The sequence below is a fragment of the Phoxinus phoxinus genome, assembly GCF_949152265.1.
Source record: "Phoxinus phoxinus genome assembly, chromosome: 10".
In the NCBI taxonomy this organism is placed as follows: domain Eukaryota; kingdom Metazoa; phylum Chordata; class Actinopteri; order Cypriniformes; family Leuciscidae; genus Phoxinus; species Phoxinus phoxinus.
In genome coordinates, this window is record NC_136885.1 from 3,662,084 (window position 1) to 3,681,388 (window position 19,305).

At 39.1% G+C, this 19,305-nt stretch overlaps 1 protein-coding gene across 2 annotated transcripts in view; it reads left to right on the plus strand.

Annotated features, from left to right (window-relative positions):
- The first annotated feature begins 4,700 nt into the window (after positions 1-4,700).
- hace1 (HECT domain and ankyrin repeat containing E3 ubiquitin protein ligase 1) overlaps positions 4,701-19,305 on the plus strand; it is a 45,501-nt gene continuing 30,896 nt past the window's right edge. Inside the window, exons 1-7 of one of the 2 annotated variants that reach the window (XM_079626186.1) lie at positions 4,701-4,993; positions 6,147-6,201; positions 6,369-6,458; positions 8,760-8,864; positions 9,055-9,130; positions 10,200-10,331; positions 10,414-10,496. In XM_079626186.1, coding sequence (XP_079482312.1) covers positions 4,903-4,993; positions 6,147-6,201; positions 6,369-6,458; positions 8,760-8,864; positions 9,055-9,130; positions 10,200-10,331; positions 10,414-10,496 — 632 coding nt within the window. In that variant the 5' untranslated portion in view covers positions 4,701-4,902. The remainder of the gene's footprint in view (positions 4,994-6,146; positions 6,202-6,368; positions 6,459-8,759; positions 8,865-9,054; positions 9,131-10,199; positions 10,332-10,413; positions 10,497-19,305) is intronic. The other variant, XM_079626187.1, reaches the window with a different exon arrangement.

Here is a 19,305-nt window from a genome sequence, read left to right on the forward strand (position 1 = left end):
ACGTGGAGCTGCAGTTGTTACAGTGACAGCTGAACATTCTAATGACATCATCACGTGGAGCTGCAGTTGTTACAGTGACAGCTGAACATTCTGATGACATCATCACGTGGAGCTGCAGTTGTTACAGTGACAGCTGAACATTCTAATGACATCATCACGTGGAGCTGCAGTTGTTACAGTGACAGCTGAACATTCTGATGACATCATCACGTGGAGCTGCAGTTGTTACAGTGACAGCTGAACATTCTGATGACATCATCACGTGGAGCTGCAGTTGTTACAGTGACAGCTGAACATTCTGATGACATCATCACGTGGAGCTGCAGTTGTTACAGTGACAGCTGAACATTCTGATGACATCATCACGTGGAGCTGCAGTTGTTACAGTGACAGCTGAACATTCTGATGACATCATCACGTGGAGCTGCAGTTGTTACAGTGACAGCTGAACATTCTGATGACATCATCACGTGGAGCTGCAGTTGTTACAGTGACAGCTGAACATTCTAATGACATCATCACGTGGAGCTGCAGTTGTTACAGTGACAGCTGAACATTCTAATGACATCATCACGTGGAGCTGCAGTTGTTACAGTGACAGCTGAACATTCTAATGACATCATCACGTGGAGCTGCAGTTGTTACAGTGACAGCTGAACATTCTAATGACATCATCACGTGGAGCTGCAGTTGTTACAGTGACAGCTGAACATTCTAATGACATCATCACGTGGAGCTGCAGTTGTTACAGTGACAGCTGAACATTCTGATGACATCATCACGTGGAGCTGCAGTTGTTACAGTGACAGCTGAACATTCTAATGACATCATCACGTGGAGCTGCAGTTGTTACAGTGACAGCTGAACATTCTGATGACATCATCACGTGGAGCTGCAGTTGTTACAGTGACAGCTGAACATTCTGATGACATCATCACGTGGAGCTGCAGTTTTTACAGTGACAGCTGAACATTCTGATGACATCATCACGTGGAGCTGCAGTTGTTACAGTGACAGCTGAACATTCTGATGACATCATCACGTGGAGCTGCAGTTGTTACAGTGACAGCTGAACATTCTGATGACATCATCACGTGGAGCTGCAGTTGTTACAGTGACAGCTGAACATTCTAATGACATCATCACGTGGAGCTGCAGTTGTTACAGTGACAGCTGAACATTCTGATGACATCATCACGTGGAGCTGCAGTTGTTACAGTGACAGCTGAACATTCTAATGACATCATCACGTGGAGCTGCAGTTGTTACAGTGACAGCTGAACATTCTAATGACATCATCACGTGGAGCTGCAGTTGTTACAGTGACAGCTGAACATTCTAATGACATCATCACGTGGAGCTGCAGTTGTTACAGTGACAGCTGGACATTCTAATGACATCATCACGTGGAGCTGCAGTTGTTACAGTGACAGCTGAACATTCTGATGACATCATCACGTGGAGCTGCAGTTGTTACAGTGACAGCTGAACATTCTGATGACATCATCACGTGGAGCTGCAGTTGTTACAGTGACAGCTGAACATTCTGATGACATCATCACGTGGAGCTGCAGTTGTTACAGTGACAGCTGAACATTCTGATGACATCATCACGTGGAGCTGCAGTTGTTACAGTGACAGCTGAACATTCTAATGACATCATCACGTGGAGCTGCAGTTGTTACAGTGACAGCTGAACATTCTAATGACATCATCACGTGGAGCTGCAGTTGTTACAGTGACAGCTGAACATTCTGATGACATCATCACGTGGAGCTGCAGTTGTTACAGTGACAGCTGAACATTCTAATGACATCATCACGTGGAGCTGCAGTTGTTACAGTGACAGCTGAACATTCTAATGACATCATCACGTGGAGCTGCAGTTGTTACAGTGACAGCTGAACATTCTAATGACATCATCACGTGGAGCTGCAGTTGTTACAGTGACAGCTGAACATTCTAATGACATCATCACGTGGAGCTGCAGTTGTTACAGTGACAGCTGAACATTCTAATGACATCATCACGTGGAGCTGCAGTTGTTACAGTGACAGCTGAACATTCTAATGACATCATCACGTGGAGCTGCAGTTGTTACAGTGACAGCTGAACATTCTAATGACATCATCACGTGGAGCTGCAGTTGTTACAGTGACAGCTGAACATTCTGATGACATCATCACGTGGAGCTGCAGTTGTTACAGTGACAGCTGAACATTCTAATGACATCATCACGTGGAGCTGCAGTTGTTACAGTGACAGCTGAACATTCTAATGACATCATCACGTGGAGCTGCAGTTGTTACAGTGACAGCTGAACATTCTAATGACATCATCACGTGGAGCTGCAGTTGTTACAGTGACAGCTGAACATTCTAATGACATCATCACGTGGAGCTGCAGTTGTTACAGTGACAGCTGAACATTCTAATGACATCATCACGTGGAGCTGCAGTTGTTACAGTGACAGCTGAACATTCTAATGACATCATCACGTGGAGCTGCAGTTGTTACAGTGACAGCTGAACATTCTGATGACATCATCACGTGGAGCTGCAGTTGTTACAATGACAGCTGAACATTCTAATGACATCATCACGTGGAGCTGCAAAAATTCTCACCTTTCTAGGTTGTAATGGTTCAGCTCTGTATATTTCTGTTTTATTGTAGCTGTGTTCTGTTTTCCCCGTGTTCACTTCCCTGTTATTGTTATTAATAGTTCAGCTGCCGTATCTTCATTGTTCGGTTTATTAAAAGAAGCACTGATAGATCCCTCTCCTATTTATTTGGTGACTCAACTGTGACAGTCGTGTCAGATTTCTGTTGATAAATCTCACAGTGTTGATATCAAGGGCTTGTCAGTTCCTCAGAGGAACATATCTCTCAGTTGTTTTACATCTGATGCCCATCCACAGAAATCTGGCTCAGAAATGTGTTATTTTAGTCTCATGTAAGTACGTGACTTCTATTTTAGTTTTAAAGATTTGTTTGTTGTGGTTGTTGAATGTTTGATTACTCAAACATTGAGAAAGTGAACAACAATATTGTACTATTAATATATTTGGCTGGCAAAATAATACATGCACAATTGCAAATATAGTGGTCATGATGTTAATGACTCGTGAAAACATGCTCTAAAAATCCTACAGCTGTAAAAACAATACTTTATATAACATTTGTGACCTCATTCATGCAGTAGATTTTAATGGCCCTACGCGTTCGATTAAACAATCAAAATATGAGGAATTTTTTTTTCTAAATATCTAAAATATGAGGGAAGAACAAAACACACTAATCTTGCGGTTAAGTTATTTACCTGACAAAATGATTTGGCAAAAAAGACAAACTAAAGCTACAGGTTTGTTATAAAAAAAAGTAAAAAAAGAAATACAAAGAAAAACAAGAAACTGAAAGGAAAAAGCACACCATGACTACAACATAAACAGTTATTAATATTTGGTTGGTTCTCTGTTATTTTGAATGTGATCATACTTTCTTTGTATGACAGCCTGGTCAAAAATGATGTCACACAATTTGTCATGTTTCATGGCGTGAGAGTGAGAAAACGCAGATTGACTTACTGAATACAGCCCAATTCCTTAAACATACTGGCTTTCTAAAGTTGAGTGCATTGACTGGAAATATGCATGGTTGCTGGCAAAAAAAATATTGCATAACAAATAAGGTGAGAGAAGCACATTTTAAGATACTTCATCTGGTGTGTCCAGTTAAAACTACATTTTCTTCGGTTTCGTGCTGATGTAGATGTTGAATGTGATTTCTGTGGCACTGAGGAGGAAAGTGTTGTCCATTTATTTTTTAGTTGCATATACAGCTAAATGTTTTGGGTAGATTTGGAATGTTTTCTTTGTAAATGCTTAGGGATGAAAGTTTGTTTTTCTGAAAAATATGTTTTCATTTTATTTTAATGGACAAAGACTGTCACCAGATGTGGCATTCATTATTAATCTCTGTTTGATAATGGGAAAATACCATATTCATAAGCAAAATGGGCTAAAGAAAAAACTAATTTTTTTGTTGTTTTGGAAAGAAATGAAGAGTTATATTGAGTTGGGTTGAAAAACAGCAAAGCAAAATGTACTAGGTCTTTATCTGAAGCTTGGTTTATTTATTTGATGATCTCATACTCTTTTTCTTTTCCTTTTAAATTATTTTCTTTTACTTGTATAATTTGTTTTAATTTGCACTATATTTTCTTTTAGGCCTATATTTTGTTGTAATGTTGAATTTTGATTATTGTCTGTATTTTTTTGTTGTTGTTAAAATCTATTATTTGTATGTGACTTGCATTTAACAATGAAAAGAAGAAAAGAAAAAGAAAAAAAGAAAGAAAGAAAAGAAAACGCAGATTGTTCTTAACCTGGCATCTATACCCCCATTTTATATTTTTAAACTTCTTTTCAGATTAATAATAATCAAATCTTCCGGGAAAACTGGACATTACTAACATCACAACAATGTAATGTGATGCATAAAAATAACTGTTTCATAACATTTCAGAAAGAAAGAAAGATCTTACAATCTGAATCTTTTTTTTTTTTTTTTTTTTTTTTTTACCTGGTTAAATAAAGAAAGAATAGTAAATGAATTAATCAATGGAATGGCGTCATGTCGGTGACCCCTTGTTACGTCTACATGCGCGCCTGTCCCGAGCAAGACTACACTTCCCACAATGCATTGCAATGAAAACAGGAAGAAAGACACCATGAGGAAATATTGTCCCAAAATGAATCATAGAGCGATGGAGGGATATTGTGCGGTGGAATGAGTCGTGAACACAGCGCATCAGCCGACAGCCGATGGACGAGATCGAGGCGCTGGGTTTTCCGAGAGAAAGAGAGAGAGAATAAGAGCTGATTTCTGTGTTGTTCGTCACATATGATGGAACGGGCGATGGAGCATTTTAATGTACAGCTGAACCGCCTGACGCGTTCCCTGCGGCGCGCGAGGACCGTGGAACTCCCCGAAGGTGAGACGTCACACGTTACATTCTATTCACAAACATTCTAATTTATGAAGACTTCTGAAGTTGTCAAGGCGACCCTGGATATATTGTAATCATCTCTGCTTCCGGGAAGGAGTCCTGTCTACGGCCATACACATTCATTCGGGTTTATCCAAATATGGTCAATTACTATCAAACACCTAAATGTGTATTTGGATGATTCTCATGGTATATTATAGTTTATACCACAAAATTAAACGATAAAGAAAACAACATCAACGAAATAATACAATATATAGTGAAAGGATAGGAGAATAAGAACCATTCTAGTTTTTCACAATTTAATATAGGCTATATATTGTCTTATGATCACACAGTAATATTATGTTATCCAAGAATTGCTCTAGGGCAACTTAGTTGAGCGATAATAACATAGTTGACCATTTCTTTGAGATAGCCTTATTTCAATGCCAGGCCTGGTCTGGCCAACCACATGTTATTAATTATTATTAATGAGGTTAACCTCAAATCTGAAGATATATTTGAACTGAAATCATACAAATATTGTAAATCTTAACAACGTACCCAACATAATTGATGATCAATTAATATACTCCTTGACAATTGGTTATTTTAGATAAAATATTAATAATAGAGCAAGAGAGGACACTTGCAGAAATGTGTTTAAAATATCCACTACAGTAGACCATAACATTATATGATGTTCATAAATGCAATTCACACAAAATAAACATATATAAAAATATAGATCATTCTGACCAACTCATTGCAAAAACTTAATTTAATGGACATGAAGGCCATTTCAAACAAAATGACAAAATAGCGCTCTGCACACAATTTGTTTGAGGTTATAAAATACATTCCCTTAATTGTAAAAAAAAAAAAAAAAAAAAATGTTCTAAAAATATCATCAATGAAATGTGTCCTTACTTGTAGACTGGCTCTCATAACTCTCTAATGCATCGGGATATTGTACTTTTGTCTTTGTTCTTGAAGGCGATTTTCAGTATGTTCTCATTATTATAATACATAAATGAAAGGTAGTGCAGCACTACCCTGATGTACTGTATATTTAACATAAGATATGCCATCCTACAAGTGCAGCATGTTGGGTCTGTCTTTGTTTGACAGAAGCTCTGTGTGTGTGTTCTTGTAGACAGTGAAACCGCGGTGTACACACTCATGCCCATGGTCATGGCTGACCAGCACAGGTGAGAGTCACATGTGTTTTTCTCCTGACTGCGGTGAGAATGCAACAAACCAACATAATTAAACTCCTCTATCTCTTGGGCCACAGTAATGAATGCTACAACTATGACTGTTTATTGCCATTTTTTATTTAAAATATCCTTATGTATTTATTTACTTATGTTTGTAGGTCAGTTTCTGAATTGCTTTTGAACTCAAAGTTTGATGTCAACTACGCCTTCGGACGTGTTAAAAGAAGCCTTCTACACATTGCTGCCAAGTAAGTCATTTCGTTCCTTTCGCATTCTCACAAAATTAGAGAATTGACACAACCACATTTTTTGAATGTATTCCCTGTTCTGCCACCACTGTCTCATTAAAGGGGACCTATTATGCAAAATTCACTGTTATATTGTTTTTGAACATAATTATGTGTCTGCAGTGTGTGTGCACAACCACACTACTGTGGTAAAAATCCATCCACTCCGTTTGTCATTTTCCACATAAATCTGAAACAGTGTTTCAAAAAGAGCCGTTCAGGAATGTGTTCCAGTGTGACATCACAAATGCTTAGGCCCCACCCACAACTACCACATGATCTGCCCTATTAGCTTAGCTCCGCCCCTCAGTGAGCTGCACACTGTCCTTAATGTTTATCTCCTTGCCACAGCATTTAATATTAGCATTCAATGAAGAAATGTTTTCTTATTAAAGCTACTAAAGTTATTCAGTCAGGAGCAGTGAATGATTTTCTGTTTTTCTTTTGTTTTGTTTTATTCACATTAACAGCATATATAGTACAGCTGCATGAAATTGGAAAAAACTGACATTGCAGTATTTTGTTTTTCTGCGATATATGAAAACATTTTCACCTGATGATTTGAATAGCTCTATTTTTTTTTTTAAGAATTAATCATTCTAGAACGATTGGGGTGATTTTGTAGGTGGAGTGAACCTACATAAAAAATAACAAACTAATTAAAAGCATAGATAAATACAATAGAACAAAGATACAAATGAAATAAAAAGCTTTAAATGCTGAATAGTCCATCCACAGTCAGTATGAATTAATTTTGATATATAAATCGCACCTGACTATAAGTCACAGGACCAGCCAAACTATGAAAAAAAGTGCGACTTATATTCCGGAAAATACGGTAAATAATTAGTTCAGTTTATCTTTGTTAAAGTTACAAAAGTGATTTTCGCTTTTGTGTGTACATTAGGCTACTGTCACTTTAAGACTGGCTTTTATGGCTTTCCTGACGCTGAAACATTAGAGCGCTGGCGCATTCCCAGGGAAAGCAGGAACTGATAAGAATGTAAATGTGTACCTTGAAATGCAATGTAAGTCGCTTTGGACTTATGTAAGTCCGCTTTGGACTTAATGCATTGCCTTGAAATGCAATGTAAAAGCGTCTGCCAAATGCATAAATGTAAGACAAATGCACAGACCCAACGTAATGATACGCATCCGTTTTCTGTCTCTGTTTACAACACACAGCCGGACAGAGACGGGCATTTTGCCATTTTTTTTCCCCGTGCACATGTCTGTTCAATCACAAATAGACTAGAAAGAGAAGTGTGTGTGTGTGTGTGTGTGTGTGTGTGTGTGTGTGTGTGTGTGTGTGTGTGCGCGCAGAGAACACAGAGCGAGTTCCAGCCTTCCTGCGCTTGATGCTTAAACTGACAGGACTTAAAAGCACATGAAAATGATAAACATCCACTCTATGATGGTTAATGATGGTTAAGCAGCTCATTTGCATTTAAAGAAACATGCACGAAAGCAGCTTGTTTTTGCTTTGGCTCAAAAATAGGCATTTACAACATGCTATAATAAAGTATCTGTGGGGCGAGTTGAAAATTCACACACACATTCTGGGGACACTGAGGCTTATATTAAAAGGGGCATAATAGGTGCTCTTTAAAGGATAATTCCGGTATTTAACACCTTGAGTCTATATTGTAGTTTGTTTTGGATGAACAAGAGTGGTGGACAAAATTTTTTTGACAATGGTTCCTCTCTCGAGTTTTTGACTATAAAAGAATTGGCCATGGACCCATTTAACATTGGAGTCAATGGGCATGTCCAAAAATGTCATTAAAACAGCCAATAATGTTCGTTTACAAAACTGTTAAACTCACCGAGTGGTTAGTGATGTTCGTTGATGATTATAAACAATATATCGTCGCAATATATGATTCCAATCCGTTTATTTTGCTATAGTGGAACTATTTTTTCAACAATGGGATTTTACAAAATGACGAATAAAACACGACAGAAACTGAATTTCGCAACACTTTTTGTTTCTGGAACATCAACGAACACCACTAATCACTCGGTGAGTTGCACAGTTTTGTAAACGAACATTATTGGCTGTTTTAATGACATTTTCGGACATGCCCATTGACTCCAATGTTAAATGGGTCCATGGCCAATTCTTTTATAGTCAAAAACTCGAGAGAGGAACCATTGTCAAAAAAATGTTGTCCACCACTCTTGTTCATCCAAAACAAACTACAATATAGACTCAAGGTGTTAAATAACGGAATTATCCTTTATGTGTTGCTCTTGTTCCAGCTGTGGATCAGTCGAGTGTCTCGTCCTGCTGTTGAAGCGCGGAGCGAATCCGAACTATCAGGACATCTCCGGCTGCACACCTCTGCATCTGGCTGCGAGAAACGGGTACACGGAGGCTTAATAAACTCCTGCAGAGCAATTCACATGCACTATTATTAATCCTTTCAAGATGTTTGATATAGCCTGAGCATTTGTGTGTATTGCATGCAAAAGGTGGTAACTGATCAGTCATTTTTAATACATTCACGTTGAGACCCATGATAATCGTTTACCATGTTGTCTCATATTTCCACAGGCAGAAGAAGTGTATGGGCAGACTTCTAGAGTTCAACGCCGATGTTAATATCTGCAATAATGAAGGTCTCACTGCTGTGAGTATGAGGATAAATCTGCACAGTTTAGACAGAAATAACAACAATAACAACACAAAATATTATTATTATTATCCTCACTATATATTAATATATTTTATATATATTTGTCATATAGAATTAAAATATTATATAAAAAAAAAACTAATTTTAGGTTTTATATTATAACATTTTTATAGTTTTAATATGTGCAATATTGTATATGTGCAAACAATATATATATATATTTTTTTTTATATATATATATATATATATATATATATATATATTTTAAAGTGTTGCCATATATATATATATATATATATATATATATATATATATATATATATATATATATATATATATATATTTTAAAGTGTTGCCATATATATATATATATATATATATATATATATATATATATATATGGCAACACTTTAAAATAAGGTTTATTAGCTAACTACCTTAGCATGAACTAAGAATGAACAATACTTCTACAGCATTTATTCATCTTACTTAATATTAATTTCAACATTTACTAATACGTTATTAAAATCAAAGGTTGTATTTGTTAAATACTGTGAACAAACAATGAACAGCTGGATTTTTATTAACTACCAAAGATGAACAAATACTGTAACAAATGTATTGCCCATTGTGAGTTCAAGTTAGTTAATATGTTAACAAATGAATATATATAATATATATATAATATTATATAATATAATATATACACAGTATGTGTGTTATAGAAACCAATATTGTCATTCCATGTCAAATCAACCAAATTTCAGAAATATCCCCAGCTCAAATGTTTAGTTTGTTTATATTTTTTTCTGAAGAAAGACAAACAGAAATAGTGATGAAAGCCAAAACTTATTTAGAATTCAAAATGTTACTAATAGAATATATTCATGACATTTCATATTTTGTGTTTCTTCTTAATTTATGTATTTCATTCACCAAAAAAAAAAAAAAAAAAAAGTCCAAATCTAAATGTTTAGCTGGTGACCCTCTGGTTGAGTTGACACGGAATAACCCTATAATATGATTATGTACTGATATGAAGTTGTTCCCCTGGTGTGTTTAGATTCACTGGCTGGCCGTGAATGGCAGGACTGAGCTTCTCCATGACCTGGTCCAGCACGTGTCTAATGTGGACGTGGAGGACGCCATGGGCCAGACAGCTTTACACGTGGCCTGCCAGAACGGACACAAGACTGTACGGAAGCGGTCTGTCTAGCACAGTTGCACACTAGAACTAAGAGTCCTTTTACTAATGGCCCTAATGATGTTCCCCACAGACAGTGCAGTGTCTTCTGGACAGTGGAGCGGACATCAACAGGCCCAATGTGTCTGGAGCGACTCCTCTCTACTTCGCCTGCAGGTGATCATTCACACAACTACCACGATTACTGCGTTTCACTCCGGCCTGAAAGTGCCACACACGGTCAACAGTTAGAACGTGGACCCTTAAAGGGGTGGTCGATTATGATTTCACTTTTCTAACTGTAGTTAGTGTGTAATGTTGCTGTTTGATCATAAACAACATCTGCAAAGTTACAACGCTCAAAGTTCAAAGCAAAGTGAGATATTTTCTCTTAGAGAAATCGCTTTTTAAAGGGGGGGTACAATGGTGTTTCATGTATTCAGAGTTGTTTACAGTGTTAAAGAGATGGATTCTCATGCTAATAATGGCCAAAGTTTGAAAAGTTATTTTGAACGAATAACAGAGAATTTCTGTGCTAAAAATCATACTTCCGGGTTGCAACACGTTTCGGCTGGTTTTTTTCTATCGTAGATCTAATGACGTAGACCAGAGTGGAACTCCTTATATGAGCATTGCTCTCGGAAAAGCGCGTTCACGCACACGTCGACCAGAGGAGAGAAAGACCCTCTTATATACTGTCTATGGAAAGACCCAAGCGCATATCGACGCGCTACTACCGGAAATCATCATCATCAGCGCTAAATAGGAATGGTTGATGTCAAGAATGTCTCCAAAAAAGTGTGTTTTGGGATGTGAGGGAAAGTTTACCTTGTTCAGCTTCCCAAAGAACCCAGTGTTACTGGAACAGTGGATGCAGTTTGTATTTCCGGGACAGCAAAGAAGTGTGGCAAGTGCGGTTTTGTGTTCTTCTGGTCATTTCAGTGACGAATGTTTTATTAACAAGGTCGTCGCTGGATTTGCAAACCGGTTGCAATTAAAACCTAGCGCGGTCCCAGTGATAAAACACCCCATTCATGCAAGTACAACGGTATCACGCGCTCCCGCTTGACTCTATAGCTCCGCCCACGCCCAGAATCAAGGACCTCGGCTTTTTCCGGATAGAATCGGAAAGCTGTATTTTTATTTTATAAATATGATGAAACTAAAGACTTTTTGGAGATATGAAGGACGCACTATTACTCTATAGGTACTCAAGATTAACATGAGATTGACTGAAACTAAGTATTTTACCCCCCCTTTAAGGACCACAACAAACGGCTGGTAGGGAACTACAATGAGCTTCTTCACTGGATAGTGACATCACTAACCCTAAAATGTACATAAACCCCGCCCCCGCTTCTACATGTTGTCACTTCTTCTTGAGTCTCTCCAAGCTGTTGAAGCTCCGCCCCCTGTGCCGGGAACAACAGCTAATTTGCATTTAAAGGGACACACACAAAAACGGCATGTTTTTGCTCACCCTCAAAAAGGGACAATTTTAACCAAAACATTATTTGTGGGGTATTTTGAGCTAAAACTTCACATACACACTCTGGGGACATCAGAGACTTAAGCCGCGTTTTCACCGAAATTACCCGGAACTTTCTGCTTTCTGCGTTTACACCGCGGTCTAAAGTACCGGGAAGATTATAAACTGTGCGCAACTGCTCCTCCCAGTCTGCGGCGGACAGTAATCAGTTTTGAGCGCCACATTTATAATAAGTATGGAGGAGATTCAAACTGTGCTGCAGTTGTTTGTGATGTATTGGTTTACTATCGAGGTCATTAACAAAACGGCAGATAAGAGACGAGCACTGATACTAAAGCGTGTTCAGAAAGCTCGTAATGCTAGATATAAATGTAGACGATGCGGACATTGACCGTGAGACGGCTGGGACGAACGCGCAGAAAATGTCCTCTTCCACAAATACGCTTAATAAAGCCTGAAGCTCGTCGTTTGTCCAGCTGTGTTTTTTTATTTTATTAAATTCCATATTTGCAGACAGACGACTCTCACTGCATGAAGCCACGAACCGCAACAGATTTTTAAAAATGGCGGTTACAGTAGAGTGCTGCGTGGAGTCATCCAATCAAAATGCGGCGTGAACACAACCAATCAGCATCTTCAGCGCACAAGTCCCGCCCCCTGAAAGCTCCTGAACTCTGAAAAAGTACTACCTCGCCAGCAGGGACTTTCGGAGAGGGAAATATTTACCCGGAGCTTCATTTAGACCCTGATCCTGCGGAGTAAACACACCGAGCACCAGCCCTAAGTTCCTAGTTCCTGGGGAAAGTTCCCGCGGTGGAAACGCAGTTTTATTTTACATCTTGTGAAAAGAGCATTTTACCACCGCTTTAGGAAAATCAACTTCCTTCCAGTGACTGAATCTGGACAGTTGTCTGACCGCACAAGAAACATAATTAGGGTAATTAGAGGTTTAAACGGATATCTTTCCTGTTCATAACCTTTTAACACAGGGCTTTCTCGTGAGTTTAATGAGAATAACAAGAGATGTGAGCTTTCTTTGCTGTAATGACAGACTAATACGAATCGTCCTGATAAGGAGACGTTGCTTTGGTTGCCGAGCAACAGGACTCATCCGTCTCTTGTTTTGATTACTGATATCAGTCCACTCAAGGCTGATGATGATGTGATCAACACTGACATGCCTCACGACACATAATTAGAAAGAGTAATTAAACGTACGGATGATCGCTTTTAAAACATGAATTCTGGGTCTGCTCTGTGCCTAATTTCACACTCGCTTGCGGCTTTTGTGGATCTCGTGTGTTGTAAATGAACCACACGCATCTGTTTGGGTTCGGGGAACGGCATGGCGCTCAGAGAGGCGTTGACTGGTATGTGATTAAAGTTGAGTCGACTAATCGCTGATGACGTCGTTAATAAAAACACAAGAGATAGGAATGCTTTGCAACACGGCATGATTTGTAAAGTCCACACTAGAGACTTTGTAACAACTAGCTAGCAAACAAATGTACCATTTGTTTTCTAGGCAGAACGTAGTATGACATTTATATATAATAATCCAATAGCAGCCTTCAGATACGTGAGCAGAAGTTGTTGAAATGCTGTGAATTTCAGTTTCTAACTGATTTGCCTCATATAACTATCCGTAAAAATAAGTTTCCACTAAAATAGTCCCCCTGTAGTCAATAATTGTATCCCTTAAAATTCATCTTTGATCACCAAAATTACATATTTAAATGTTTTTTGCTTCAAATTCTTGAATGTAACTCGACGCCCTTGCCTCATTTAGTATACCCGGTTCTATGAATATGCAAATGAGCCCCGCCTCCACTCACTCACTCAGCTCAGAGATTCACTCGTTGACAATCACACGTTGATCTGATTGGTTACAAGGTAGTAGATAGTTTTACATTCAAATAACATTCAGAAATGGTATTTACATTTTTTAAGGATCAATAAATAAATACTGGTACAAACACATAAGAAATTACACTTATTTATTATGACTGAGTTTATTTGTCGCGCTGTTTAGGATGGGTTTGGGTCCGCTAATAAAGTCATTTATTCACATAATGTTCTCTCTCTTAAAATGTGCAAGTGTCCGCTTTATCATACGGTATATGGCTAAATAATTTAAAAGAAGAGCTTATTTATGCAGTTCAGTCAGTCTGCCGTTTTATTCCCATCATTACTCCTGGGGGCTGTTCCATAAAACAAGATTATAATACAAGCCAGACTTATTTTGGTTAGTCAGACTTATTGTCGGTTGATTCTGTTTCATAAAGCAAACTTAAAATAGTTCAAACTCAGTTACCCTGGCAACTTATGCTGGGAAACTAGCCTGGTCCAGGGCAGGCTAACTATCAGGCTAAGCCTCAGGTGTTGCACAGATCCTCTAACACTGACCAATAGGAACACAATTACTGACAATCTCTCATACCATTATTTGACTTTATTAACCACTATAAGTCCAAAAAGATGGATCTTTATCACAGTAAAGAAAATCAACTTAAATAAGGCAATGATAAATTAGACAATATAGACCTACAAACATATATATGTCGGGGTTTATATACATATACATATATATCCTACAGGTTTTCTTTTCTTACTGGCTGAATGTTTTGTGATTTAATTAGATAGTTTAAAAAATGTATGAAACAGAACATTTAAAAATATAGCTGCAAGCAGCGATTACGGGCCCAAGCCGGTGGCACCGCCACCCTGGTGCCTTTAGTTACACTAAAGGCACCGGGCTGGCGCTGCCACCGGCTTGGGCCCTCCATCGCTGCTTGCAGCTATATTTATTTATATATATATATATATATATATATATATATATATATATAAAAAGCCGCCACCCCGTTGCCTTTCGGGTTCCTGTGCACGACGGGCAATAACGTAACCCCGCTTTGACTGTCGAGGAGAAGTCTGCTTTAGAGCTTGTATCAGTGTGAGTCTTTCTGCTCCCCTACAAACACACACAGAAAAGGGGGGGGGCTGTCTGTGTGTGTGCCCTCCCTCCTGCCCCCCCCCCCCCCCCCCCCCCCCCTCCTCCTCCAGTATCTCACTGGACTAACACACACACACACACACACAGAGAGAGAATGGCAGGGGGAACTCTGTCAGAGAGAGACAAAACCACATTCAAACCAAAATATCTGACTTCCTGTTGGTCGGAGCTAATGACTGTAAATGAGAAAGATGTCCGGATCGATAAGCACAATATACAGACCGAGTTTTGTGACTGTAGGTAAAAATAACCCCCCCACTTTAGTCAAAAGTATCTTGAAAGTAACACACTTCCTGCTGCCAGTTGGTGGCGCTATAACTTTGACTCACAATAGCCACATCCATGTGATCGCCCTCTTACAACAAACACACTGCTGAAGTTTCATCAAGATCAATAAATGTATGAAGACGTTATAACACATTGTGTTTTTCTTTTCTCGCCATAACTTTGTTTCCTCGCCACGGCCAAACCGTTCGAGATATCAAAAATCCGTCCGCAATTTAGCGTCCTCAATGTCTTTACTTCATGCTGACTGAGTTTGGTGGCGATAGGATAATTTTTCTTGGAGGAGTATATCAAATTCCAGGGGCATGCGTTTTCATACAACCCATAATAGCCGACTTCCTGTTGGACTGGCGTAAAACTTAGAGCACGAAAGTTGTTCGGCCCGATGATATCTAAATGTGTACCGAGTTTCATATTATTACATGCAAACGTGTTTGATATATGGACCAAGTTTTTCGGACCACGTTCAAGGGGGCGCTGTTGAGCTCCCCTGCCACGCCCGGGTACCAGCTTCAGTCCGGCTCTAATGGCCGCAGGTTCTGACCTGTGTGCAAAGTTTCAAGAGTTTTCGAGCACGTTAAGGGCCCCAAAAGTGCCCGAGAAGTCCCACACAGCAGAGAAAGGGTTAAAATAAAGCCCCCCTCCTCTCTCACACACACAGACACTGAGAGAGACTGGCAAAATTCCCATCAAATCACATTCAAACCAAAATATCTGACTTCCTGTTGGTCGGAGCTAATGACTGTAAATTAGAAAGTTGTCCGGCTCGGGGAGATAAATATAAATACCGATTTTTGTTACTGTAGGTAAAACTAATACCCCATTTTTGACTAAAGGTGGCGCTACTGAGCCCCTCCACCGCGCCCGTTTCTGAAACTTCACACATGCCTAGTACCTAATAAATCTGATATGCATGTTGAGTTTCATGCAATTTGAAGCATGTTAAGAGCCTCAAATGCACCCAAAAAGAATATTAAAGTTTGATGCGTTGCCATGGCAACAGTATTTAAGATATCAATAATCCTTTCACAGGTCTACATCTGCCGTGTGTTTACATTATACAGATGAAGTTTGAAGCAAATCGGGTAAAAATAAGAGGGTGATTTCAAAGCATTTTGAAAGTGACACACTTCCTGCTGCCAGTTGGTGGCGCTATAACTTTGACTCACAATAGTCACATCCATGTGATCGGCCTCTTACAACAAACACACTGCTGAAGTTTCATCAAGATCAGTTAATGTATGAGGATGTTATAACACACTTCCTGTTTCCAATATTCGCCATAAATTTGTTTCCTCGCCACGGCCAAACCGTTCGAGATATCAAAAATCCCCTCGCAATTTAGCATCCTCCATGTCTTGACTTCATGCACACCGAGTTTCGTGGTCATCCGATGAATTCTCTAGGACAAGTGTTTCAAATGCCAGAACATGCGTTTCCATCCAGCCCATAATAACCGACTTCCTGTTGGACTGGCGTAAAACTTAGAGCACGAAAGTTGTTCGGCCCGATGAGATCTATATGTGTACCGAGTTTCATATTATTACATGCAAGCGTGTTTGAGATATGGACATGTTTTTGAATCCCATTCAAGGGGGCGCTGGCGAGCCCCCCTGCCACGCCCGGGTCCCAGCTTCAGTCGGGCCCTGATGGCCGCAGGTTCTGACATTTGTGCAAAGTTTCAAGAGTTTTTGAGCACGTTAAGGCCCCCAAAAGTGCCCAAAAGGTAGTAAAATAATAATAATAAATATATATATATATATATATATATATATATATATATATATATATATAAATATAGCTGCAAGCAGCGATTACGGGCCCAAGCCGGTGGCACCGCCACCCTGGTGCCTTTAGTTACACTAAAGGCACCGGGCTGGCGCTGCCACCGGCTTGGGCCCTCCATCGCTGCTTGCAGCTATATTATATATATATATATATATATATATATATATATATATATATATATATATATATATATAAAGCCGCCACCCCGTTGCCTTTCGGGTTCCTGTGCACGACGGGCAATAACGCAACCCCGCTTTGACTGTCGAGAAGAAGTCTGCTTTAGAGCTTGTATCAGTGTGAGTCTTTCTGCTCCCCTCCAAACACACACAGAAAAGGGGGGGGGGGGCTGAACCATTCGAGATATCAAAAATCCGTCCGCAATTTAGCGTCCTCAATGTCTTGACTTCATGCTGACCGAGTTTGGTGAAGATCAAATTAAATTTCTTGGAGGAGTATATAAAATTCCAGGGGCGTGCGTTTTCATACAACCCATAATAGCCGACTTCCTGTTGGGCTGGCGTAAAACTTAGAGCACGAAAGTTGTTCGGCCCGATGAGATCTATATGTGTACCGAGTTTCATACTAATTCATGCAATATTCAGTTTGATATATGGACCACGTTTTCGGACCCCGTTAAAGGGGGCGCTGTTGAGCCCCGCTGCCACGCCCGGGTACCAGCTTCAGCCCGGCCCTGATGGCCGCAGGTTCTGACCTGTGTGCAAAGTTTCAAGAGTTTTCGAGCACGTTAAGGGCCCCAAAAGTGCCCGAGAAGTCCCACACAGCAGAGAAAGGGTTAAAATAAAGCCCCCCCTCCTCTCTCACACACACAGACACTGAGAGAGACTGGCAAAATTCCCATCAAATCACATTCAAACCAAAATATCTGACTTCCTGTTGGTCGGAGCTAATGACTGTAAATTAGAAAGTTGTCCGGCTCGGGGAGATAAATATAAATACCGATTTTTGTTACTGTAGGTAAAACTAATACCCCATTTTTGACTAAAGGTGGCGCTACTGAGCCCCTTACCACGCCCGTTTCTGAAACTTTGCACAAGTGTACTAGGCAATAAATGTAAAGTGTCTGTCGAGTTTCATGCAATTTCAAGCATGCTAAGAGTCTCAAAAACTTTAAAAAAGAATATTAAAGTTTGCTGCATTGCCATGGCAACAGTATTTAAGATATCAATAATCCTTTCACAGGTCTACATCTGCCGTGTGTTTACATTATACACATAAAGTTTGAAGCAAATCGGGTAAAAATAAGAGGGTGATTTTAAAGCATTTTGAAAGTGACACACTTCCTGCTGCCAGTTGGTGGCGCTATAACTTTGACTCACAATAGTCACATCCATGTGATCGGCCTCTTACAGCGAACACACTGCTGAAGTTTCATCCAGATCAATTAATGTATGAGGATGTTATAACACACTTCCTGTTTCCAATATTCGCCATAAATTCGTTTCCTCACCACGGCCAAACCGTTCGAGATATCAAAAATCCCCTGGCAATTTTTCATCCTCCATGTCTTGACTTCATGCACACCGAGTTTCGTGGTGATTGGTTGAATTTTCTAGGAGGAGTATTTTAAATTCCATTGCATGTGTTTTTTAAACTACGCCAAATAGCCGACTTCCTGTTGGGCTGGGGTAAAAAGTCAGAGCACGAAGGATATATGAACCGATGAGATCTATAAGTGTACCGAGTTTCATATTATTTCATGCAAGCGTGTTTGATTTATGGACCAAGTTTTCGGACCCCGTTCCAGGGGGCGCTGTCGAGCCCCCCTGCCACGCCCGGGTACCAGCTTCAGTCCGGCTCTAATGGCCGCAGGTTCTGACCCGTGTGCAAAGTTTCAAGAGTTTTTGAGCACGTTAAGAGACCCAAAAGTGCCCGAATAGTCGTAAGAAAAATAATAATAATAATAATAATAATAATAATAATAATAATAATAATAATAATAATAATCCGAAGGAAAACAATAGGGCCTTCGCCTTTTCAAGGCTTGGGCCCTAATAATAATAATAAATAATAATCCGAAGAAAAACAATAGGGCCTTCGCCTTTTCAAGGCTTGGGCCCTAATAAATAATTACAAAAGCACAGTATACATTTAAACTGGTAAGATGAATCTGAGCTTAGTAATTGCTATATTAACCTACACTTGATTTACCCCATTACAATAGTCCCTTTACAGTTATTTATATCATAAAAATACACTAAATTGTAGGTTTAAAATTCTAAATAAGGCACATCTAATGTCTAACAACCAATATTTTAGCATTTATATTTTACTTTATTATGTCTTTCAATTCAAATACATTTCACAATTATACAAATGGACAGTTCCTTTAAAGACATAATATTTCCCCCCAATAAATCTTATTTTTCCTTCTACTTTTTTCTTTTGTGATA